At 59.5% G+C, this 24,691-nt stretch overlaps 1 protein-coding gene across 5 annotated transcripts; it reads left to right on the top strand.

Moving 5' to 3' along the window:
• The first annotated feature begins 653 nt into the window (after nt 1–653).
• On the top strand, nt 654–23,576 carry RRP1B (ribosomal RNA processing 1B). 5 transcript variants are annotated; one of them, XM_046001820.1, is made up of 16 exons: nt 654–856; nt 7,187–7,269; nt 8,746–8,803; nt 10,016–10,101; nt 10,437–10,498; nt 11,091–11,220; nt 12,022–12,086; nt 12,490–12,668; nt 14,307–14,395; nt 14,966–15,063; nt 15,935–15,954; nt 16,449–16,577; nt 16,985–17,643; nt 19,120–19,272; nt 20,343–20,406; nt 21,343–23,576. In XM_046001820.1, the coding sequence occupies exons 1-16, from the start codon at nt 727–729 to the stop codon at nt 21,534–21,536; spliced, it is 2,199 nt and encodes a 732-aa protein (XP_045857776.1). In that variant the 5' UTR covers nt 654–726; the 3' UTR covers nt 21,537–23,576. The 5 variants fall into 5 exon arrangements, with proteins under 5 accessions (XP_045857776.1, XP_045857777.1, XP_045857779.1 ...); XM_046001823.1 differs by having other exon boundaries at nt 677–807; XM_046001824.1 differs by lacking the exon at nt 654–856 and adding an exon at nt 9,105–9,912 and having other exon boundaries at nt 7,188–7,269.
• Nucleotides 23,577–24,691: the final 1,115 nt, after the last annotated feature.

Raw genomic sequence — 24,691 nt, forward strand, 5'->3', positions numbered from 1 at the left:
CCCTGTACAGAGACCTGACCCTGGCCCTGTCCCTTCCATCCCCTGCACAGAGACCTGAAGCTGACCGTGTCCCTGCCATCCATGCACCGGGAGCTGACCTGGACCCTACCAGACTCCGCATTGGGTCCTGCCCTGCTCCCCCTGCCCCAGGACTTGTCCCCGCCCTGGACCTGCCCCGGGACCTGGACACTGGGGACGCTGGAAGGCGCTGCCTCAACGGCAGCAGAGGCTCAGACCTGGCCCCTAGCAGGGCGACCCCTCAGCGGGGCTGTCCCCAGCATCCCGCCAAAAACCCCAAGGTCCGCGTCCTTCTGGGTCTGCACCCCGCAGAGGCGGCTCCTCGTTAAGGGCTCGCCGCCGTGTCTCCCGCGGGGGGCGCCCCGTCGGACGGAGCTCTCGTGAGTGGGCTCAAGACTCGAGACCCCCGAGACGGTCTTCCGTCTCTTCCCGACGTCTCAACACGGACGCTGGCCAGCCGCGCCGCCCAGCGCCCGGAGCTGCGGCGACCCACACGCAGCCGAGGCGCGAAGGCGCCCCGAACCTCGCCGCCAGGGTCCGCGCGCCGGGTCCGCGAGCGCCGGCGGCCGGCGCCTTTGTGACGCCATCAGCCCGCGCCCGCCGCCGCCGCGAGCCGCCTTCTGCGCAGTCGCGGCCCCGGGCTGCTCGGCGGCGGCGGCGGGAGGCTGCGGGCGGCGGGCAGCGGCCGGGCATGATCCAGCGGGCGCGATGGCCCCCGCCATGCAGCCGGCCGAGCTGCAGTTCGCGCAGCGGCTGGCGTCCCAGGAGAAGGGCGTCCGCGAGCGGGCGGTGAGGAAGCTGCGCCAGTACCTCAGCGTGAAGACGCAGAGGGAGACAGGTGGGCGCGGGCGGCCGGCGGCGCCACATGGCGGCCGGGCGGGGGCGGGGGCGCGGGGCCCGGGGGCCGTCCGTGCGCGTCCGCGCCGCGCGCACCGTCCCCCGCCGACCCAGCGCGCCGCGACGGCTGGCTGGGGCGCCCGGAGGCGCGGGGAGTGGGGCGGCGGGGGGCGGGCGGCTGACCCCGGGCCGGGCCCCCGCACCCCCGCCGCGATCCGAGGGCGTCCGCGGGAGCACGTGTTGGCGGGAGTCCGGCGGAGCGGTGGCTGCGGTGGTCTGTGGGCGAAGGGAAGGGAAGGGGGGTCTGGGGAAGGGGGCGCCCCTCTGGGGAGGTGAGCGGGTGCGGACGGCGGCTGGGGGCGAGCGCGCCCGGAAACGGCTGTCGGAGGAGGGAGACGGAGGCTGTTGGGACGCGAAGCGGGACGAGCGGTGCTGGCCGGGTCACCCTGGTTTGCTCCTGGCCAGTGCGAGGCCACCGAAGGGCTCCGTGAGCTCTGGGGGCTGCGGGCGCCGCTGCCTTCGGAGTCACCGAGCAGACAGTCCGGCCCCTGCGCTGGCCGCCCCAGTGCGGTTCTGTCGGGGAGAAATCGCAGAGGGGCACCCGGCAGAGAGAAGTCTGCCGTGAAGGAGGGAAGACCAGGTTGCTGACTTCGTTCTGCCGCGCCCCCAGAGTCCGCTTACTGTCCTGGCTTCAGGGATCCCGAGTCCGCTGCAGGTTCCTGACCCACGTGGCCAGGACAAACCTGGCTGCTGTCCGCTCAGATAGGCCTTGTGGACAGGGTCCTCCCGCCTGGGTGTCCCAAGGGCACCTCAGACTCAAACGCCCAGAAGTGCTTCACTTTCCTCCCCCTAAAACCCGTTCTCCTCTGCCTCCCGTCTGTCCCCATCCACTCGGCGTCTGGCTGGGCACACGGTCATGTCCTAGACGCCTCTCCCCCAGCCCTCAGGCCCTGTCTCCTGCGTCCTCTGAGTTTCGCTGCCCTCCCTGAGCCCCTTTGTGCCGTCTAGACCCTGAACTTGCTTCCTAACCAGTCTCCTTAACTCCGCTTGCCGCTCTCTAGATCCTGTCCCCCGTAGACCAGCCTAGGGCATCTTCTAAAGCTGTTTTCATCACGTCCGACCTTCCTGGGTTTCTAGGTCCGCAGGCAACGGTCCGTCCTCCCTGTTCCTCCTACCTCGGCCCCTGCATGACGGCCTCGTGCCGGTTCCTGCCTACAGTTTCTCTCCTCTCGGCCTCCGCTTCTCTTGTTCACTCCCGGCGCTCAGTCCAGCGTCACTGCCTCCAGAGTGCCTTCCCTTCCGTCTCACCCCGCCCCGCCAGGGTTCCAGAACAGCTGGTGTGTCCCTGCCTGGCACTTAGCTGCGGCTTCGTTACCTGTCGTGTGTCATCCTTCCCCACACAGCGTAAGCGTCCGTCGGTCTGCTCAGCTGCAAGTGGCCAGTGCAGGGCTGCCTGTGCGCAAGAACAGAGTAAGGACATCAGGGCTGAGATAGCCAGACAGAGCTTGTTGCTCAGAGCCCTCTGGCGAGCAACCCAGGATCTGAGGGGACACAGGGGCGTGAGGCCAGTGGGCAGACACCAGTGCTCCCAAGGTCACGTCTGATCAGCACCCATCACGCTGAGAGTGACTTATTTCGTGTCTCTTGTTCACCACCATGTCCACCTTGCGTGGGGTACGCTGGGCTTCCGGAAAATGAACTATATGGCGAGTGTGGTAGGCAGTGATCACGGGGACGGAATAAACAAGGTCTTTGCCGCCGCTGAGCCCCATCAGCATGAAATGCATGTTGGGGAATAACTTGGCCTGATGTGTGCATCTCGTTGACAGGCTCACAGTTTGTTGTGGGGTTTTTGTTGTTGTTTTTAAGATTTTATTTACTTACTCATCAGAGAGACAGCGTGCACAAGCAGGCAGAGGAAGAAGCAGGCTCCCTGCCGAGCAAGGAGCCGGATGAGAGGCTCCATCCCAGGATGCTGGGATCACGACCTGAGACAAAGGCCGCGACTTAACCCACTGAGCCACTCAGACGTCCCAGTTTGTTGTGTTTTTGTCATGTGCATGGTAAAGGAAACACGAAATCTTAGTCTTACTGATACAGAACTGCCCATCAGCAACATAGATAGCTGTGTGTTTTGTTCCGGTTTTTTTGTTTGCTTGTTTTTTGTTTTGTTTTTAGTGATCTTGTAGTACCTGGATGGCTCAATCAGTGAAGCGTCTGACTCTTAATCCCAGCTCAGGTCTTAATCTCAGGGTCGTGAGTTCAGGCGTTGGGCTCCACGCTCCGCACGGAGCCTACTTACTAAAAAATATAAAACTAATCTCTACACCCAAAGTGGGCTCAAACTCACGACCCTGAGATCAAGAGCCACATGCTGTGATGGTCTTACGATTCTAAAAACAAATGGGAAATCTTTGCGGTGCCTCAAGCAGCTAAATGTTGCTTTGGTGTTTTAACCGTTTGCGGGAAGCACTCACAGGATGATCGCTGTCCTCCAAACGAGAGCTCATTTGTACTGTTCGTTCGTTCATTCATGTCTTCAGCAAACACAGCTGCTACTGTGTGCTGTTAGTGGTCTTGGCACTGGGAATAGAGCAGTCAACAAAAGACAGGATCCCCCCCCCCCAGTTTTATTGCTTCTGCAACTTTAAACATTTACATCTGCAGACATGGGAGCGTATCTTAAAATCAACCTTGTGAGCATTTTATTTGCCCTCTTGCTTTCATACAGTGGCTCATAAAAGAACCGTGCATCTTAGGGCGATGGGCTCTCAGATTCAGTAATGGGGGGAAGTGTTTCCTCATACCGCTAGGTTTAGGGGTCATCTGGACCCCGTGCAGAGCTGGGGGTGTTTTTAACTGACCGCATGTGGCCTCACCGGACCTCAGATGACTCCTGAGCTCATTTGGCGCTCACAGCAGCAGTCAGGTGTTCCCGTTCCACAGCTCGTGGGAGTTTACTCTGCCCACATCTCACCTCGTGTTCGCCTCATTTGTTGCGAAGTAACTAAACCCATATTGTTGCCAGAAGCTTAGTGGCGCTCGTTTAAGGAAGTCAGCCCCAAGAAGACAGAAAGCAGCTGTGACCCGAAACTGCTTCGGATGAGTATGTTTCCCACTCAGTGAAGAGACGTTAAATGATGAGTATTTCTCTGTTTTGCTCTAAATGCTTCGAAAATGGGTACTTTGGGCCTCCCTCCGGTTATGGAATGAGTGAGTCGCAGGGTGAAAGGTACGGAGCATATAGGCAGTGACGCTGTCCCGGCGTCGTGTGGTGACACGGCAGCTTGTGCCGAGCCCCTGAAACTGATGTAACACAGTGTGTCGACTGTAAGTCCGCGCGAAAACAAGAAAGAAGAAAAATGGGGGCTCGGTGCAGCGTGGGACTCTATCTCGGGGTCATGCGTTTGAGCTCCACGTTAGGGGCAGAGATTACTTCGTAAACGTTTAAAAAAATGCTACCGTGTTTTGACCGACTAAATTCCTGGTGAAAACCAATGATTTTTATACATGTAGTGAAGGTACACGTATGTCCATGTGGACGGAGACCGTGAGAAATCGTAAAACCTACCAGGAGCACTGACTAGTGCTCGGCTCTTAGAAAGTGCGTCTAGAACATGCTTTTGATTTTGACCCTAAGCAGAAACGACGTACATTGTAGGCGAGGGAACAGGCCCAGGGCTGGCCGCTGGCTTCCCGATAAAGCACGGCCAGTAAGGAGCGAGCTGGGGCCCAGCCGCAGGTTCGTGTCCACGACGCTCTGCTGCCTCCAGGGGAAGAAACAGACCATGTGTTCGCGTCCGACCCCCTGTCCTGCCCGCGGTCTGGGGTCTGCTGTCGGCCCGTTACTGGGTTGGGATCCGTACTCTTCCGTTACGTGAAGCTCTCCAACACACACACTCGGCCTCTCTGCCTGTTAGAGGTGGGGGTGAGCCCCGCGTGCTTGGTGCGTCAGGTTGTGGCTTGGAGTTGGTGAGAAGAACCGTCTGGAGATAAACATACGCTGCGCTACTTTTAAGCGCGTGGCCAAATGTGGAATGCGTGGCACGTGTGACGCTGTCTGGGTTACACACACAGCCATGCGTCTGCGTTTCCGTACTACGTGTGAGCATCATGTCGGCGCCCAAGGAGCACCCGGAGATGCACGCCAGGTCCCTCTGGGGCTCGGGGTAGTAAACAAGGCACTTTTGATCGAGTAACTTTTGGTGTAACATATGAACATCTTGCATAAAAATGTGTCTTTACTGGTTAAGACTTCTTTTCAGTTACAACTTGACAAAATATCCATGCCAGACTCGCTTGTTTCATTTGACTTGCTTGAGAGCGAGAGTGTGCCCACGCACCAGCAAGCAAGAGGGGGAGGAATGTCAAGCAGATCCCGTGACCCTGAGCCGAAAGCAAGAGTCAGACACTGAACCGACTGAGCCACCCACGCGCCCCCAAGCCAGACTAGATTTTAGGGGAAACACCAAAGCACAGCTTCACAGAAGAGCTCGCCTGATGGCCCCAGAACTGTTTTTCTCCTTGGCAGAACTCTGCTCCCCGGCACGGGCAGGTGTAGACTGCGTCCTCTTTGAGTCTGCAGGGAGGGGGCAGGAGCCTCTGAGAGGAGCAGACTCACCGTTCCGTTTCAGCCCCGTTACTCGCTGCCTGGATTGTCCCCTCCGTCCACTTCCCCCTTCCACTAGGGTGTCGTGAAGCAAATCGCAGACCTCTCCCCTCCACACACCTCCCTGTGGCTCTCCAGAGCCTGAGGACTCTCTCTCTCCCACACAACCAGCATCACACGTTTTTTTTAATTCCTCCCTGTGAAATACTGAGCTGCTGAGCTCTCCCATCACCTCGTGGATTTTTTTGAGCCACAGGATCCAGGCAGGAGCCGGCCGCTGCATCGCTGGCTCTGGCTGGGGCCCCACACCTGTCCCTCAAGCCCTAGTCGTGCTAGCAACGGCGGCCCCCAGGTGTGGCTTATTCACAGCAAGGTAGGAGGGGTGGGGAAGCCGGTTGCCATGTGGTTTGCCCGACCCCTAAAGGAAATACATCTTAATAAACTTTAGCTTCTGGTATCGTGGTTTGAAGTGAGAACCTATCACAGAGGATCAAAATGCACCGCAATGAAATAGCTGATATGAGAAAGGTCTTGGGTAACTTGGAAGTCTGCGCACTCCCACTGTGAACGCGCTGACTTCAGTTCGGCAAGAAGGATCTGTTCGCCACTTGTTAATTACCTTTCGATGCGTTGAAAGTACATTGATGCCCGGTGTGTGTGCTTCCTGGCATTCACCTAGTGTGTCCTTTGATATTCCAGAAGAGTTTTGCTAGTGTCTCCTAGTGAAGTGTTAACACAGACCACTGGGGACATGAGCCAAGCCTCAAGGATTCTGTGTGTTCTCCATAGGCTTGGAAACTCCAAGAATGTACACTTACCTGATTTTTGCGATCCCTTATGTCACTCAGCAATTACGCCGTGACACCAGGGATCTGCCCAGGAGCTGGAAGGCTGCGTGTGACTCATGTCTTGCTCAGGGGTGGTGTATGGCTTGAAAATGAGTCCGGACAAGACTAAGCAAGGTGATGTCACTTCAGGCCAGGCAGACATTGTCCAGTCAGTCAAAACTGTAACCAGGAGGGAGAGAGGTCAGGGTATAGCCAAGTTTGACCTCTTGGCAGGATCCTTAAAAAGGTGTCTTTGCGAGAATATCGCAAAGCTCTCCTAGTTTCCCCAGGGCCAGCTGTATGGGACTGGGATTTGCAATCGTGTTTCATAAGAGCAGTGCCAGTGGGGGTGATGCGGCCTGAGTGTGCTCTCAGCGGGCTCTCGGCGGAGGGGGCACCTGGAGGGAGCTCCTTTTGTAAATGGCCGCCTCGCTAGTTGACTTTCTGTTGCGAAGACATGTACTTCCTTACACTACCAGAGAATGAGGATGTACCACCACGACCACCTGCCCCAGAAAGCATAAAACTATATGATCTACACATGTTTATTTTTATCCCACAAGGGAGTGGATGCTTCAGAATAAAAGGGACATTTGTGGGGCACCTGGTGGCTCAGTCGGTGAAGCGTCTGCCTTCGGTTCCGGTCCTGATCCCCGCGTCCTGGGACTGAGCTCCTCGGCGGGGAGTCTGCTTTTCCTTCTGCTCCCCGCCCCCTGACTCGTGCTCGGTCTCTGCTCGCTCTCAAATAAAACTTAAAAAAAAAAAAAAAAAAAAAGACCTTTGTGGGTAAGAGAATAAAAACGTTTGTGGTGTTACTGTCCCTCTCGCGTGGCGGTTCTAGGCGCTGGGCGGGAAATGCGAGGCTCTAAGACGTTTGTGCTGTTTTGTCCCCTAGGAGGTTTCAGTCAAGAAGAACTTCTAAAAATATGGAAAGGGCTCTTCTATTGCATGTGGGTGCAGGATGAACCCCTCCTCCAGGTAACATACAGTTCTCTTTGTCGTGTGGCTGGGGTGTTTTGGCCCAGGTGGAGAAAAGGGCTTGCTCGTTTCCTGCTGGGTCCATGTCCTGTGCACGTAAACGCGTTGTGACGTCACTGCTCAGGGGTCAGCTGCCCCCTCTCGTCCATCCAGAGAGCGACACTGGGACCAGGCAGTGAGGTCACCTTTTTTAAATAACGAAGAATGTGCCTACAATGGAGATTTCGTATTTCTCTGTCATAGTTTCATAGGTCGTCCCATGGCATTTTTTACATGACTGCATATTTCCAAGTTTTGTTTTGTCTGTTACTGCTGGTGGTCCGGCGTGGCACGGCAGTGGTCTGAGAGCCCGTGAGGACGGGGCTGCCACCTCGCGGGGGGTCAGGATCTTTGTAGACCAAGCCCCGGACCTGCCTCTGATGCGCCAGCCTTAACGTCAGGCGGAGGCTGGGCACAGCCGCCAGGCGCTGAACCCCACCACCAGAGCCGACTCAGGAGGGGACTCAGTGTTGGCAGAGCTTCGCTGCGTGTGCGTGAGAGCAGGCCTGCCTCCGTAGGGCGGAGGGTGAGCCTCGAGGGACGCCAGCTTGAAAGCCCATCGCGGCCTTGACGTGTTTGGATGAGCGTGTGCCCCCCCGCTCCCCCGGGCCGTGTGATGGCACACTTTGATTTACCGCTTTTACTCCGCTGAACACATTTTGAGTAGGACAGCAGGGCCAAATATTTTTCAGTTACATTCAGCAGTGACAGCCGACAGCTTTAGTGGAGGAAGAAAACAGAGGAGCGGGAGCATCCCGTTCCAGGCTGGGAGTTCATTTAAAGCGGGTGAGGAAGACGCGAGCGCAGATGGAGTGCAGGTCGCCCTGACGAGGGCTGTGCTCCTGTCCTGAGCAGGATCGTTTGGCGGCCACTCGCCAGGGGAGGTCTCTTCCTAGACCCGGACCACCAAATTCTCCCCACCAGCAGGCTGGCCGTGTTGTAGCAGGACTTGACTTCAGGGGGCCCTTTGGCCCTGGGCGGAGCCTCGACGGGAGCCCTTCACCTCCGCTTCCCGCACCCGCCCGCTCTAGCCTGCTGTGAGCCAGTGGAGGCCAGGACTGTCTGTCCACACAGCCCTGAGGAGTGACAGTCCCCGTGTCTAACCGCCAGGGACCCCCTTGCCGACATTGCTGTGCCATAATTTGGAGGCTAAGGCTAGAATCTCCCATCCCATGGTAAGATGTTTAAAGCCAGGAACTGGCGGCTGGTTTGCCTGTGTGCGTCATTTGCACAGAAACCAGAGCTGCTGCCCCTAACGTGCAGCGTGATCCACAGAGGCATGTCACGTGGCACAGCAGTCCCCTGGGCCTGGGACCTGCGCGTGTGGTGGAATTGACGTGGTGACGTGGCCGGAGGTCCGGACGCCAGCAGACGCTGTCCTGACCCGGTGCTGCCGCGTAGTAACCCCACTGTCTCTCCCCGACCCCGCCTTTGCAGGAGGAGCTAGCGAACACTATTTCCCAACTCGTCCACGTTGTTAACAACTCAGAGGCCCGTAAGTCCTGACATTTTCATGCTTTTCAAAGCTTCCTCGTCCCACCGGCTTGGGTAACTTGCCTGGGAAACTAGGCTCTGTGGTTTCTCCTTCCTTGAGGGTTTCCCTTCTCCAGGGGCTTGTTGAACAGGCACCCGGGGCGACCAGTGAGCACCTGGCAGGCGACAGACCTTCCCCGTGGGAAAGCCGTGACCCCGAAAGACGCATCTTGCGCAGTATGGTGTGAGCTCGCACAGATTTCAAACAAATAAAATCTCTTTTTTTCTTTTTTTGGTTTGTTTTAAAAAATGAAACTCTCCAGAGTCTGTGCCTTCTGAGCTGCCATAACGCTCTCAGGGGCTCTGCATGCGTGTGCCGGGGCTCACCGGAGCCTCACCTGAAGACCGGAGCCACAGAAGGTCCTCACTGGTAATAAACTGCGCAGTGAGCCCTCTGTTCTAGAAAGAACACACAGGGGGACAGATGAACTACCCCTGAGACACTCGGGCTTTGATTCCTGACAAAGGGAGAAGAGACCGCAGAAGTGGCCGTAGGTTCCGCTTAGCGCCCTGCGGCACGGAGCCCCCCACGGGCCTCAGGGACCCGAGCGGCTCCGTGTTTCCGCTGGGCCCCAGCCCACGCGTAACGAGAAGTCTACACGTGGAATATCCTCTAGGTTTTCACATATCAAGGAAGAATTGTGCAAAAAGAAATAAAAACAGACCGAAAAATTCAGCAGTTCTTTTTGGATGGAAGAGTGGTAGAGTCGCGGCTCAGAAGAGAAAAATAGAACGTCTGTTAGAGCTCGAGCAGCTGACTCGGAACGTGACACCGAAAGCCGAGTTTCTGCGCAGATCGCCCCAGCGCTCGTCAGAACCAGTGGCTCTGGATTGGTGGTTAGGTGTAGGTGCGGGAGGGGCCTGTAGACGAGGCTCCGAGAATGTTTGATTTTAATAGAAACACGGCTTTGCGGGGGACAGAGAGAAGCGCCGCACAGAGCAGTGTGGACGAACTGTGAGATGCTGCCGGCCCTCCTGTTCCGATGGGCTTTGTGGAAATGGAGAATGAATTACTGAGCGAGCTTAATGGTTGACCAGATTTTCTAGCTGCCAAAAAAATTCTTAGAAAAAGTAAATAACAGAGAGTCCTAGTTTGTTTCCCTGTGTTACTTTCTTGCTGTGTGGTCGTATGTGAGCCCGACACCGAGTTCTCAAAGCCTTTCGTTCGCCGCAGAGCACCTGTTCCTTCAGACGTTCTGGCAGACGATGAACCGCGAGTGGACGGGGATAGACCGGCTGCGCCTGGACAAGTTCTACATGGTGAGACCTGCGCGCCTTCCCCCATCGGCTTCGGCGGCCTGGGGAGGGCAGGCGGCCGGGCCGCTTCGGGATGGGAAGGGTGTCCGTGGGAGGCATGGCGAGGGCTCCCGCGGGCACGGGACAGTGTGTGCTTCTGCGCTCAAGGGCGCCGCTGTTTTCCCGCTGTCGGCGAGTTTGGGTCCTTCGTTCGCACTTTCTGATGCGAAGTTCCCTGCGGTGACCGTGACCCTATTCTCACTTTGGACATGCGGCTCTGCCAGCTCCACGGGTCTCTTCCTCCTGCGGACGGCCGGACGTTTCTTTCTCCTCGTGTAACAAAAGCTGTCTCTCTCTAGCTGATCCGTCTGGTCCTGAGGCAGTCCTTCGAGGTTCTGAAGAGAGACGGCTGGGAAGAGAGGTCAGTAAAGTACGGGGGCCAGCATTTGGTGGCTTTAGGACTTTTAAAGTAGGGGCGCCTGGGTGGCTCCGTGAAGCGTCTGCCTCCGGCTCGGGTCATGCTCCCTGGGATCGAGCCGCGCGTCGGGCTCCCTGCTCAGCGGGGACCTGCTTCTCCCTCTGCCTCTGCCTGCTGCTCCCCCTGCTTGTGGCTTTCTTTGTCAAATAAATAAATAAAAGTCCGGCCTGGGCTCTGCTGGCTTTGACTCCCACTTCCGTCCACCTTCCCCACGTGGCTGTCCGCTTTAAATAAAATTTAAAAGCATTTCATGAGCGAGCTGGGGTGAGGTGCCTCGTCTCTGCCTTCCGCTCTGCCGACTCCTGGGAGGAGCAGAGCTTCCTTACGCGGGAAGAACTCGGAGCCCAGGAGAGGCTCCTGGAGGGGCAGGGCCCACTTGCAGCGTGTTCTGCCCCTCGCACGGGCTGCTTTTCTCCTCATAACACGCGCTTTGTCACACGGCGGAGCATGAGAACGAACGGGACTGTTTCCTTTCGGGGAAGAGCGAGGCGTTGGCCTGCCGTAGGTCATAGAACCGTGTGTGTGGTTTCTTCAGCCGAATCAAGCTGTTCCTCGATGTCCTGATGAAAGAAATCCTGCACCCCGAGAGCCAGTCTCCAAACGGGCTGAAGTTCCACTTCATCGGCATCTATCTGGACGAGCTGTCCAAAGTGGGAGGGAGAGAGGTAAGACGTCGTGGGGCTGGCGGTGTCCCCTGACCACAGCCGGCCTGAGCGGGGCGCTGGCTCTGCCCGTGGCCTCCGGGCTGCGGAGGAGGCGCTGCGCTCCGCCGCAGGGGCGCCAGGAACGGGCTCAGCCTCTTTCAGCGGATCCTTCCCCAGCTGGGAGCACGTGCTAAGCAGAGTAGGGCACGCGGGGACACGGGCTGTGCACTAAGGATGCTCCTGGAGGTCTCACTTAGGGACTGTGGGAAGCGACAAACGTAGTCTAGTCGTAGCACCAGGACGGGGTCACAGTATTGGTGTTTCAAAAGGCAGCAGATAAAGCTGTGCTCGCAGAGGCCTCTCTGGAGCGTGGATTCACCCGTGCGTGGACAGTGTGCGGGAAGGACACGGGTTCGCTTGCACGTGATTATCTGAATTTGGGACTGTCCACAGTCTTTGCTTTTTTATTTTTACAGGTGTTCTGCAGTGAAAGCTTTTTTTTTTAATTAAAGGGAAGTAGAAATACTACATTTTTAAAAATTGGTTTATCTTACAGTTTTTGACATCTGTGTAGAACCTGTGTATAGGGCAGGGAACGCAGAACAGCACGGGTTCATGGGCTGGTTTTCTCTGGTCAGTGGACTGACCAGGCGGCTGGAAGACAGCCGTGGCCTTTGGCCTGCCTCCGAGCATCTGGGCAGTTCATGCGGTGGGTTTTGGGTGTGGACGGAACTGTTTTCTGGACCTAACCCGTGTGGAAAATGTGAATGGCTCCGTTTCCTAGGACGTATCAAACATTTCTATTCTGTTTCTGAATTTCAGCTTTTGGCAGATCAGAATCTCAAGTTTATTGATCCGTTCTGCAAAATTGCAGCCAGGACTAAGGAGTGAGTCCCGTGTTTGCTCTCGCAGCTTCTTTCGGTGCTCAACCAGGGGCAGTGGTGGTCGAGTCGCTGGGAGGCGCGACGCAGGACACCCGTGATGGTTTATGCGGAGCCCAGAGCAGCTGGACTCTGAAATTCCCTGTGCAAGACGTGGGACGCCCTGAGTCCGGCCTGGGCTCTGCTGGCTTTGACCCCAGACATTCCAGGAGTCACGCCCTCCCACTTCCGTCCACCTTCCCCACGTGGCTGTCCTCTGGCCCCACCCTGGTGCGGCTGGCTGGCTCGGGCGCGCTGCTGCCCGGGTGATAGGTCCCGGCAGACGCTTGGGAGGCTGTGGTGGGCCGAGCGCTGGGCACCCCGGGCCACGCTTTGTCGTCACCTTCTCCCTGCTGTCTTCCGCCCTCAGCCAGACGTTGGTGCAGACGATAGCGAGGGGTGTTCTGGAAGTCATCGTAGACCAGTCTCCTTCTGGCCCCGAAGAGACCCTCCAGGAACAGAAAACCCAAGTGGGTGAGAGCGCGTTCTCCGAGGAAGAGATGCCGGAGAACGAGGCGGCGTGGAGGAAACCAGTCAGTAAAAAGCCGGGTGAGACGATTCCCCTGAACGGCCAGTTTAGACAAAGTTCTCAGCGGAACAATTTTTTTTTAAAAATATCTTTTATTTATTTATGTATTTGACAGACAGAGATCACAAGCAGGCAGAGAGGCAGGCAGAGAGAGAGGGGGAAGCAAGCTCCCTGCTGCGCAGAGAGCCCGATGCGGGGCTCAATCCCAGGACCCTGAGATCATGACCTGAGCCGAAGGCAGAGGCTTAACCCACTGAGTCACCCAGGCCGCCCTCAGCTGAATACTTTTTAATGCATTCGTGGGAGTCTCACTGCAACAACCTAAGTTTCCCGCCAGGGACCCCAGTGTGGTCCACACCTGGGACGAGAGGCCGGGGTCTGCTGACACGCAGCTCTGCCCCAGGAGCCCTCTCCGTGCCCGCCACGCCCACGCCTCCTCCCGTCCCACCAGTCCCCCCAGGGTTTCACGTTGTCATTGCTCTTGCTTTGGCTTTTGTTTCTGTTTTGGGTTTTTAAGGTTTAAACATCCTAACGGGGTCCTACGTCTGCCAGAGGGTCTTGGGCACGCTCACTGCGAATGGGCGTTTCCGCGTCACCTCCTTACCTCCGGGGCCCCCGGGGTTCCCTTAAGCCTGTGGGCTGCTGCCGCTGGGGCCGCCCTTGGAGCCCACATTTCAGGCTGCAGGGCCCCCTGACCCTAGCAGTGCTAAGGGGTGCAGCGTTAGGTAAACTGGACGGTCAGGGTGTATCCAGGCTTTTGAAATGTTATATAGACCTTAAAAGGCCGGGATTTCAAAAACTGATGCCAAAAGAAATTTCAGCATTTTTTACAAGAGGACACAAAAGTACGTACAAGAAGCCTGGTTTGGTACGTGCCGTTAAAAGTGGGGGAGGCTACGAGAACAGCCGTCGGTGGCCGCGCCCGGCAGGGTTAGGGGCGACTTCTGCTTCCTTTCTACCTTTTCTGTTGCTCTCAGTTTTCTACAGCGATCGCGCGTTAGTTTTTAATCAGAAAAACTGTTCTTTTAAAACAAAAGAAGAAAAACTTTAATCTTAAATTCAGCGTAGGTGAGGGACTAACCAGGTGACCTTGAGCAGGTGTTGCGCCATCATGGGGGGCTGTGCCCAGCTCCAGGGGTCTTGCTTGTTGCCGGGGACGCGCGTGCACAGGGCCCCACACCGTCTTCTCCAGGCTGGGCCCGGAGGCCCCACCACTAACCAGCTGCTAGGATTTGACAAGTTGTGAGTTTTCCTTGGTGATTTTTATCTGCTTCTTCATGGGCATCGGTGCTCTTCGAATTCCTTTTTAAACGTTAAGAGTCACGTTACTGATAATTGTGTCTGCCGCGGCAGCCCTGTGAGACGTTAGTGCATCATCCCAAATTTACCTGAAACCGGGACAGACTCCCCAGTGCTCTGCTCCCGGGTGCCCGGGCCTCCTGTCCCCGCTGGGGTCGACGGGAAGACGGAGCGCTGGAGGGCACTGAGGGCAGCAGAGGTTTTGTCTGTGACGTCATTGAAAGGCAAAATGTACGATGTCTTCGGGAGCCGACGAACGTGTTGGCAGGTTTTCTCTGCCGAGACAGAGATGGTGGCTCGTGCGGGAGGACTCGCGGCCGAGCGTTTGAAGCGCCCTGTCTCTGGGTGTGTTTTGACAGCACTGGGCAAGCAGCACTCCAGAAAGGACGGGGGCCACGACGACGGGGAGCCTGAAGGGCGCCTAGAGGACGCCGGGCCCCTGCTGCAGGTTGGTAGAACGTGGATTCGCTGTGGTGAGGCCTGGCTAAGTGGGAATTAGGGTCACAGCTCATTATCCACACGGCCCGAGCGCGCAGTCGTCCTTAATCCCTTTGCTCGCTGACGTCCTCTCTTACGATGAGCTTACTGGAGACAGGGGGGATGGAATTTTGAAAGATGTCAGTCTCCACTTTGGCCTGAACCGTAGATCCCGTTCCCTACAACAAAGGCAGCTCCTTGCTTTTCCAGTAAAGGTTACCTTGTTGCCAAGCACGCGTTGGACGTCTCAATTAAATTTACAAAGACGCACACTCGGACAAGTTTCATGGGATGTGGTTTACTACGACTTTAAGAAAAGAATAAATAGAGCAGACGAGGACTAGCGTCCCCCAACGAGAAGGAGAACAGATTTTCTAACACGGCCCCAAACATCTTGGTCACTGAGTCTTAGCCCTCACCTCTGGACCGTCCTGCTGAGTGTGCCCTGAGTCCCACGGCGCCGGTGCCTGTCACCAGTGGAAGGGACTTTGTAAGAGTGGGGTTCGCCTGCGGGTCACGTTTCACTGCTCTTCTCACACAGTTCGACTACAAGGCCATTGCCGACCGACTCCTGGAAATCACTAACAAGAAGAACATCCCTCCCTTCAACAGGAAGCGTCTCTCCAAGCTCATCAAAAAGTAGGTGACTAGTGGGCGTGGTCGGTGTTCACGCAGCTCGCAGGGGAGGGTGCGTCCCCTCCCCACTCCCCACTGCCCGGCCTCCAGCACGTCTGGCCATGGCCTGTGCCTGGAAGGTTTTGGGGAACGGCCCCTCCCCTGCCGGCACGCGGCCGCCCCCTAGCGGCGCGAACAGAAGTGGTGGCAGCTGCTGGCATCAGCAGAGCCAGAGACTGCGGCGTGGGCGTAGGCAAGCCGCTCGGTGTGGTCAAGGCCCCTCTTCGCCCCCACCGCCGCGGGGATGCCAGAGAGCGGCTGCGCCTATAACTCGGACAGAGCAGCCGAGAGGACTGCCGCCATGTGCCCAGCCGCCCCTCTGAGCACTGGACGTGAGTCCACACAGAGGAAGGCCCTGTAGGACGGCTTCTTTGATTTCCCCACTGCCCACAGGGCTCGGCTGGCGTCCCAGCTGGCAGGTGGCCAAGCCGGGCTCAGGCCCGCTCCCTGCGCCCCCGGAGCTCTGCCCCCCGCCAGCACACAGCCCCACATGCTCCGGGCCCGGCCCCGTGGGGAGCGTTTTCTCCACCGTGTGAGCAGAGAGGACGAGGGGCTGTCGGCAGAGAGGGAAGCCGTTCCAGCACGGAAAAAGGAGTTGTCATTTCTTCTGTTCTGTGTGAGCGAACCAAGACAGAGTCTCTGGGTCACCGTGTCCCGGAGGGCGGCTCCTCCTCCACTTCAGGCCTCTGGCTCACAGCACCCTTGGCCTCCCCTGGGGAAGGAAAAGACAGCGGCGCGCGCTGGCCCCGACGGCACAGCCTAATCGTCGGGTCGTGTGTGTTTGCGGGAGACAGAAAAGAGGGCTTTCCTCAGGGGCCCTCGTTCTGTGTTTCAGGTTCCGGGATCTCTCCGAAGGTGAGGCCAGAGGATTGCAGCCAGTACCGGCACGTGGCCCGCTGGGGCAGTCACGGCAAACGCTGAGAAGCGGGATGGAGAGGCGCTGGGCGCGTTAGCTGCAGCCCTCACCCGTGACGGCCATCCGCTGGGCAGAGCTCCTGCCCCGCCGCCGTGCCCCCAGGCCGCAGCAGGGCAGGGGGCCCTTGTCATTTCAACGGGGGGATTTCTGTTGGTCCAGGAAGCTTCCAGTTTGATTTTTCAGGAAAAGGAGTTGACCTCTTAGGCTCCCTTTCCTCTGCCGTCCTGGTCGCCGTGCCCCTGGGGAAAAGCTGTCCGTGGCCCGTGCCATGGGAGCGAGGGTGGCTGAGCGTTGGGTTGGGTTGGGTTGGGTTGGGGAGGTCATGAGAGCAGGGATGAGGACGGGGAAGTCGGGGTGGAGAAGCTTCCCAGGTGAGGCGGGTACGAAGTCTTGATGGTCTCGGCTGACGAGCGGCGGCTCTGGGGTCCGGCAGGCAGCGTGTCTCAGCTCGGTTTTGTGGACGGCGTCTCTGCTGATGAAGATGACCAAACCCTCAACCGAGGAAGGCAGAAGAGAAAAGGAAATAAAGTTCTAGAGAGAACAGAGCTGGAGAAGGAGCAAGGTGAGCCGTGAGGCTGGTGCTGGCAAGGGAGGAGGGCGAGGCGGGCGCGGGCTGCCGTCGGGTGCTGGGAGGCACCCAGTGGGGCTCCCGGCGGCTGGAGAGGAAAGAACTGAGCGTCGTGGCTGTCCGGGGACTACCCACAGCCTCCCGGAACGAAGAGCCCGTGTTCCCTCCTGGGGGCGCCTTCAGGGGCAGCGGGCAAATGTGCCGAGAGCACAGGACGCAGCACCCCCTTAGCTACTGTTCACGTCCGCCCTGGCTCTGCGGTTCCCACGGGCCTGAGCACGGCTGCGGGAACCGGTCTCCGGAGGCTCTGGTCCCGGCTGGGCCAGGGAAAGCATGGCGCCCGACAAAGCCTGCGGCCACCCCCACATCAGACACTGTCCCAGGCTCCGGTGTTTTTCTAGGAAACAAGTTCTCTCTTGCTGAGGAAGAGGAGAGCGAAGCCAGTGTCCAGAAGAGAAAAAGGAAGAAGAAGAAGAAGAACCACCTCCAGCCTGAGTATCCGGGGTCGGGGCCGGAAGCCATGCCCCCAGAGCAGAACGGGGATGGCGAGCTGGAGGCCAGTGTGGGCAGAGCCCCAAAGATGCCCGGGGAGCCAGGGACAGTGGCTACCCCGGGGCCCCAGGAGCAGAACGTGGAGGCCACCCCAGTGCACAGCAGGAGAAAACGGCCCAGGAAGAGGAGCCCCAGGGTGCAGGGCGGGAGCGGTGAGCCTGCCTCGCCCCTGCCTCTGGAGGACGCGGCCCCTGGCGGCCCCGGCAGTGCCCGCGCTCAGGCCCTGGCTCCAGGAGCCTCCCCGGCCAGTGGGGCCCCCGTCCCGAAGAAGAAGCGGAAACTGGGAGCCCTCCCGGTCAACGGCAGCGGCCCCCCGGTGCTGGCCTGGCCCCTATCCCCGGGCGGGAGGCTGAAGAACAAGAAGGGGGAGCCCAGCAGCCTGGACCTGCACAGCCCGTCCGGTCAGAAAGCTGCCATCCTGAAAAAGAGGAAGAGGAGGAAGGAGAAGCCTGAGTCTGTGTTGCTCGGCGGGGTACCGGAGTCGGAGGCCACGCTCTCCCTGGCTCTGGTAAGGCCGCCAGCCCCGATCTGCGGGGGCAGAGGTGGGGGACAGGCCAGAGTTCCGGGCCAAGGAGCTTGTAACAGCCCCAGCCAAAGAGGAAATACGCCGGTGCCCTGGCCAGCCCCAAGCCAGGAGGGAGTGCCTCTGGCCGAGGACACTGTCCCCCTGCCGTAGACACGGGCGGGTGTCCCCGCCAGACCCTGTTCTCCCGATCCTTCGTCAACTCCCCGCCGACCTTGGTCCTGTTCTCCCGGTCCTTCGTCAACTCCCGCCGACCTTGGTCCTTTCGGGGCCGGTTCTCTTACCTTTCCTGCTTACCTTTTTAACGGAAAACCTGTCTGCCTGTCCGTGCTGACGCGTCTGCAGCCCAGCTCTGGATCTTTCCACGCCCCTCCCCTTTGCCCCCCCCCCCCTCCCGGGTGGCCACCTGGACGCCCGGCCGGAGTAGTTCCAAACCCTGCGACCCACCGAGCTGTCAGTTCTTACTCCCTGGCCCTTCCGGGACAGGCTTGCTGCCCGTGTCCAACATGCACGTGGGCGGGCACTGCTGGGCGGCGCCCGGGGAGCCGAGGCGGTGGGTCAAGCGCCCGTGCACGCTCAGCTAAGGGCTATTCCCAGGCTAACGGTGCTTCTGACCAGTTAGGTAGGTGAGTCTGTGCTTGGGGAAAGTCTCAGCTCGGGAAACACGCAGATCTGTCCGCCGAGCTCTGGGAAGCCTGGTCTCGCCTTAGACCGTCCCCTGAGCGGCTCTGTCGCTGGTACCAGTGTCCCTCGGCCCCCGCGCACCATTCGTTTGGTCTCTTTCTTCGCTGAGACTATCCGAGAAATCTAGTCTTATTTCTCAGGTCCAGACAGTTTTCTTTGGCACAGGAACAATTGCTAAATAACCCACAGGGTCAAGGGAGGGTTTTCCTCTCAGAAGCGGTCGTGTGTCTGCCGTGGGGTGCTGGCGTGTGAGAGAGGCCCCCCAGGTCTGGCCCTTGCTTTCGGCACCATGGGGTCTGCTGAGGGAAGGCAGCAGCTTCCAAGCTAGGGACGCCGAGACCCTGCAGAGACCAGCAGCACGATGTCAGCCGGAGCAGGGGCCTCGCCGGGGGCAGCGGTTGGTTGCCACACGCCCGGGGAGGGTTGTCTGCCGTAACCAACCTGCAGGTCCTAACTGGACTCGTGCTCGCTCTTCTGTGCTCGCTCTTCTGTCCCCAACGTCTCACTGGCCAGTGAGGTCTTTGGTCAGAAATGAGAAGAGGAGTTGCCGTGTCACAGGTGGTCTTTGAAAGACAGGAGTCTTCAGAGCAGGGAGAGCTAAGTCGGAAGATAAACGCGGCTTCTTGTGGCCGCGCAGCTGGGAACCCTCAGCCGTGTCGGGCGCAGGGAGCGCTGCGGGGGGGCGGGGGGTGTCTGAGCGGCAGACGCGGCGTCCCGGGGGCCCTGGTCCCCCCTTGCACATGGCTGTGAACTTTCCTCTCTCCTCTCCCTTTGCAGGGGGGTGGGGGCATTTCCAGCCCCTCGAAGAAGCGGCCGTTGAGGCCAGAGAACGACTTTGTGCGGTTCGACACCCCCTTCTTACCAAAGCCGCTGTTCTTCAGAAAAGCCAAGAGCATCACTGCTGTGGCCTCTGTGCCCCGTGCCGTGCAGGTGTGTGAGCTCAGTCCCCCTGCAGGCCGCCTGGGAGCCCCACACGTGGGCGCTGGGCCTCGGGCCCCACTACTGGCCCGTGGAGCCCCGGTCTGCTGTGCTGGGGGTCCCCAGGGCAGGGGTCGCAGGGGCTCGTCTCTCGGCAATCTGGGATGGCCTGAGGGATTGGCTGCGGGGATTGCAGGTGCCGTGGGTGAAGCCTCGTCTTTGAATTCCTGGGAACGGGAGACTTGGAGGAGGTCAGCGTGGGTCACTGCCTAGGATGCAGGGGAGGATTGGTCAGGGTGGGGGAAGGAGTGGGGGCTACTCCGGAAGGCCGGGCCGGGGTCGCAGTGAAGCACATGGCCAGCTCCACCAGGTGCCGGTGGGGTTGTGGAGCCAGGTACAGACGGAAGCCGAGTGGGCCGGGGGCTGCTGGGCCGGCCCTGCCGGGAGGCCCGCAGCCCAGGGACCGTTCTGGGAAAAGGAGGTGCCGCCGCAGTACCCGCTCGAACTAGCAGAGAGGCGGCTGCCTGTGTTAGCCGCTCTCGCGGACCTTGTCCCGGGGACGCCTGCCAGATGCCTCCGGGGACAGGAGACAAGTTCCCGTCCCAAAACATGTACGGCCTTAAAGCACGAATGGTGTGGGCAGAACGGGGGGTTCACCAGAAATGGGGCGTTTCATCACGCAGGGCAGGCCCGCACCCGGAGTCTCCCAGACAGATGACAACTGGGCTAACTCTCCGAGTCGTCAGAACCCCCGATCTGTCTGTGCGTGAAACGCTGGGGAGCATGTACGCTGCCCCCCAGAGCCAGAGTCCGTCCCTGGTGTGTGTGAGACCGTGAAACTCCAGGGGGATGGGTGTCCTTGCTGCTCTGAGAGCCGAGCTCTCCCGTCGGCTGGGAGGTTCAGACCTCACGCTGTGCCCTGCGTCTCCCCCAGGATGCAGCACGTGGCCGCCGTGTGCCCAGAGACGCCAGGCCCAGGGCTGGCCCGTCCTGACGGAGGGTGTCCCAGGGGCGATGCAGGCCGCCCGGCTGAGCGCCCCCGCCGCTGCTGTCTCATTCCCTTTGTCGCTCTCTCTTTGCAGCGAGACAAGACGCCATCCAGCTCCAAGAAAGTCACCTTCGGGCTGAACAGAAACATGACCGCGGGTGAGTGTGGGGGGCGCAGGCCCTGACCTAGTCCCGAGTCAGAAGTCCCGCCGCCAGGCTTTTGGTGGGGCGGCCCGGGTCGGGTGCGGAGGGGTCTCCTTGGGGCCTCTGGACGGGGTCTGCCTGGGAGAAGACGCGGTGGAAAGCCCTCTCGAGCCTGGACCACCCAGAACGCTCAAGGCTGTCCTGGTCTGGGGTACCGACGGAGGGTGGCCAGGCGTGGCTGCCTTGGGAGCCACGTCCCAGGGGAGACGGGAGGAGGGACGTTCTCGTCTGGTTGCTTTTAGTCTTGCGGCTGTCGGCTTGTTTTGTTTTGTTAACAGAAGCCAGACTCTTTTTAAAAGGATGCAGTGTGTTTAAGACCTGATTCTTCGTAGGGCCCACCAGTAAATGTGTGCGTGTGTGCACATGTGTGTGCGTGTGTGCACATGTGTGTGCGTGTGTGCACATGTGTGTGCGCGTGAGGAGGGAAGGGGCCATCCCACAGCCCTGAGAGGCCCCGGGGCTTGCAAGGCCTTGTTCCGGGAGCTGGAGACAGCCGGAGGGGGGGGGGGGGGGAGCCAGAGAGCTGGAAGGAAAGTCTCTCCCGGCCGCCACTCAAGCCTCAGGCTCATCTGTGTCCCCTGAGTGCCCCTGACTCCCCGAGTCCCTCCTCTCAGAAATGGACCCACCGGCCCTCACCTCCCATGGTGTCCGCAGACATTGGTTCGTTTGTCCCCGTGAACCAGGATGCCGGCTCCGTTTCCTCCTGAAGCTCTGGGCCTGCTCTCGGCCTCGGGATGGACACTGACCTGCTGGGGTGCACGGCCTGGCTCCCATGGGAGCTTCCGGCGGTGTGAATTGGTGACAGTGCCCATGGGGGACGCTGCTTGGCCGGGGGAGGCAGGTCGGAAGTGCTGCTCCATTAACGAGGGGCCTTGCTTTCATCCGGGCCAGAGTTCAAGAAGACGGACAAGAGCATCCTGGTCAGTCCCACGGGCCCCTCCCGAGTGGCCTTCAACCCTGAGCAGAGGCCCCTGCATGGAGTGCTAAAGACCCCCACGAGCTCGCCCGCCAGCACCCCGCCGGGGACCATGAAGCTGCTGCCCGCCACGCCAAAGAGGAGGCCGAGGGCCATGGACTTCTTCTAGTAGGAGAACCTCTCAGAGACCGCGTTTGTACAGAGTCTATAAATCATAACTTTACGAAGGTGGGCCTTTTCTGTTGTTTTCTAAGTCCCCGGGAACTCTGTAAACAAGGTGTGAGCGGACGCTGCGGGCCTCTGCCAGAAGGTTTTGCTACACCCGCCAGTGGCCTGAGCTCTCCGGGGCCTGGCATTGCGGTGACTTCTGGGACCCCCACCAGCCTGGGAGCCGAGCACGGTGACCATCCGTCACATGGCACCGAGGCCACAGGAGCCTGGAGGCGGCGACCCGCGGCGGGGGCTGGCTGCGGGCTTCTGCTCTCCCCCCCCAGCACGCGGGCCTTCCTCCCCCGTCGGTGGATGTCTGGCAGCCCCTGCTGGGGACACACCCATAACCCGACCAGCAATAACGGGGACCTGCAGGAGGGGCAGGGAGAGGAGAACCTCCGCCCTCGGCACGCCCTTTCCCTCCCCTGGGCCTTGTTTCCTTCCGTGTCCTACCTCAGCCGGCCAAAGTGTCTTGACTGGCAAGCAGCCCTCCTCGGTGCTCACCCACCGCGGAGCACACGCCTTGCTCGGTCCCGTGCTGGGGTCGCCCTCCTTCCCCTCCCTGTAAGCCAGAGCCGGCCTGAGTGACTGGCCTTCTCAGAAGCCGCGCTCCTGAGCCCTGGCGGAAAGGCGTTGCTTCGCAGGCACCGTGGCAGCGTGGGAGGACCGCCTTCCCGCTGCAAGCCCAAATCGGCCTCTGAGAACTGTTGTGCGTATTTATTCGTTCACGGCTCCCTTTCGTCGGACGTGCGGAAGCTTGCGCTGAGATTTCTGTAGACTTCTGCCTTGGGCTTACTGCGAGTGTCCGAGGCAGGCGCTCAGGCTTCCGCCAGGGGAGCCGGGACAGAGCGCGGGGAAGTTGTGTCCAGCCCCGGAGCTTGAGTGATGGACGGGAGACGTGTTCGGGAAGCACGTGGTCACCCAAGGGGCGCCCCTGGGCCCCCGGCTCCCGTTACAGTTTAGGAACACAAATCACAGACCTCAAGAAAGGAATGAACTCAGGGGTCTGTATGTGGGTGCGGGGGTGCTCAGTGCTACCCTGCCGCGCGCTCTGCTCGGACCTAGGGCCTCCCGGGAGTCCTGCCTCCCCCTTCCTGCCCCCAGGGCTGCCTCAGTGGGACCAGCCCCCACTTCGCCTGACCAGGGAGGCCCCCTTGGTGGGCGGGCATGTGTCGATGGGATTCTGGTTTCTTCCTCCCGTCGCCAGGGTGGGGCTCTGTCTGCGGTTACATCCCCCGGGGGTCAGGCGCCCTGGGCGCTGGAGGCGCTGGAGGCGGCCAAGAGGGGAGTGTGCACCCTGTCCTTCGCCTGCTCTGTAATGAACTTCGGTCCTGATGGGTCCCTGAGAGAAGACGTGACTCGACGGAGCGGTCAGTCCCTGTAACGGGAGGTCTCGCGTCCGAGTTGCCGGCCGGCGTTGCAGGGCCAGTTGTGCTGTGCTGGGTAAGACGGGACCGAGGCCGATCGTGGCAGAAGATGAGACTAAGAGTCGCGTACTTCTAACTTTCTGTCTGAGAAAAAAGTGTCCCATTACCGTTGGCCAGATTATTTTTCTAACGGTTTTTATTTTAGCTTTAAAGATGGGCTATGCAGTCCAGCGGCCTTGAGATGTTGTAGCGAGACACCCGAGGGCACAGCTGGGGGAACGCAGGGAGCGCCCGTCACCCGCACGGCGGCCTCTGCTGCTCGGGGAGATGGGCCTGCTGGTGAGGCCGCGCCTCCGGCCTCGGGTCCAGGAGTGACCGTGGACCCTGTCCCTCCCTCTCTCAATCTGTCCTGACTTACTCCGTGGGTAAGTTCGGTAGGTTTACGGGGGCGTATTTTTAATGCCTAGATTTGGGCAACAAAGGAAGGAAGAAAACTTTTTTAATTCTCGTTACACACACACGAGTGTGTTGCACAAAGAAATGTATTTGGAATACCAGTTTTCTGTGCGGTGCACGTCATCTTCCCAGGCAGAGTTGCTAAGGGGACTTGGAAGTCCAAAACTGGAAACCACTTACATTAACAAGCTGGTGGTAGGATATTTTGTAAAACAGCCCTCTTCCTGCCCCCGACCCCGTCTGGTTACTTTTGTACAATTTGGTACCACATTTTATAAATGCGTAGGCCTAACTCCTGTGTACCCGCAAGCACAGAGGAGGGTCAGGGACGTGCGGAAGCACTTGCTGGTGTTGGAAAGAACATGAAACGGAACCTGTCTTTTGATCTGTGTTTTCTCTGGATTTACCTGGCTCTGCTGGCAAGAACCGTGTGTTGACGATCGGTCTGTACTTCTGTCTGCAGAGTGTGTCCATCGCATCCGAGCCAAGTCCAATAAACAAAACCTCTCTTTGCACTCACGTTAGTCCTTGATGTCGTACGCCTCTGGGCAACGGCCGGAAGGCAGGGGCTTGGCGGATGCTGACATCGGCCCACATGCCTGACGAGGCGGCTCAGGGCCCCATCGCTCCGCGGAGACACCCAGCTCTGTCCCAGAGACGGGCTGCCACTGCAGCGTGAGGCGGGTGTGCCGGGTGACCTGCCGCACTGCGTGGGGACCAGCGACGGGCTCCGTGGGCGGGCGGGCGCAAGGGCCATGCTCCCCCTTTACCTGCGCGCATTCCAGACTTCCCAGCTGTGGTTTGGGTCTCAGACCGGCCCGCAGAGGGTGACTTCGCCCCTCAAATAACAACTCGAATGCCAGTGGGACCTGTCCCCGCCACTCGTCACCCTGACCTGACCCCAGGTCTCCTTGGGGAACTCCCGCGACAGCGCCCAGCTGGGTTTCAGGCTCTCGCTTTTCCAAAACGTAGCCCAGGTCTTGCAGGCTGTACCTTGATTGGACGCAAACTCCCAGAAGGGGCTCCCGCGCCACTCAGGCCCAACTGTCTGCCTCTGCCTGGCTCTCATTCACCCTTCACCCCGCGGGGAGGGGGGGCACGGGGCCTTGTGCCCACACCCACCCCGTCCTAAGATGCTGCGCGTGTCAGGGAGCAAACCCGTTCCCTGGGGCTTGGGGTCGCGAGTCCCATCACTCATCCACCATAGACCTAAAGCTGCACACCTCAGGGCTTTTGGAGTTTGTTTTTGTGGGGTGTTTTTGAAGATTTTACTTATTTGAGAGAGAAAGCA

This window comes from Meles meles, chromosome 4 (assembly GCF_922984935.1).
Source record: "Meles meles chromosome 4, mMelMel3.1 paternal haplotype, whole genome shotgun sequence".
In the NCBI taxonomy this organism is placed as follows: Eukaryota; Metazoa; Chordata; class Mammalia; order Carnivora; family Mustelidae; genus Meles; species Meles meles.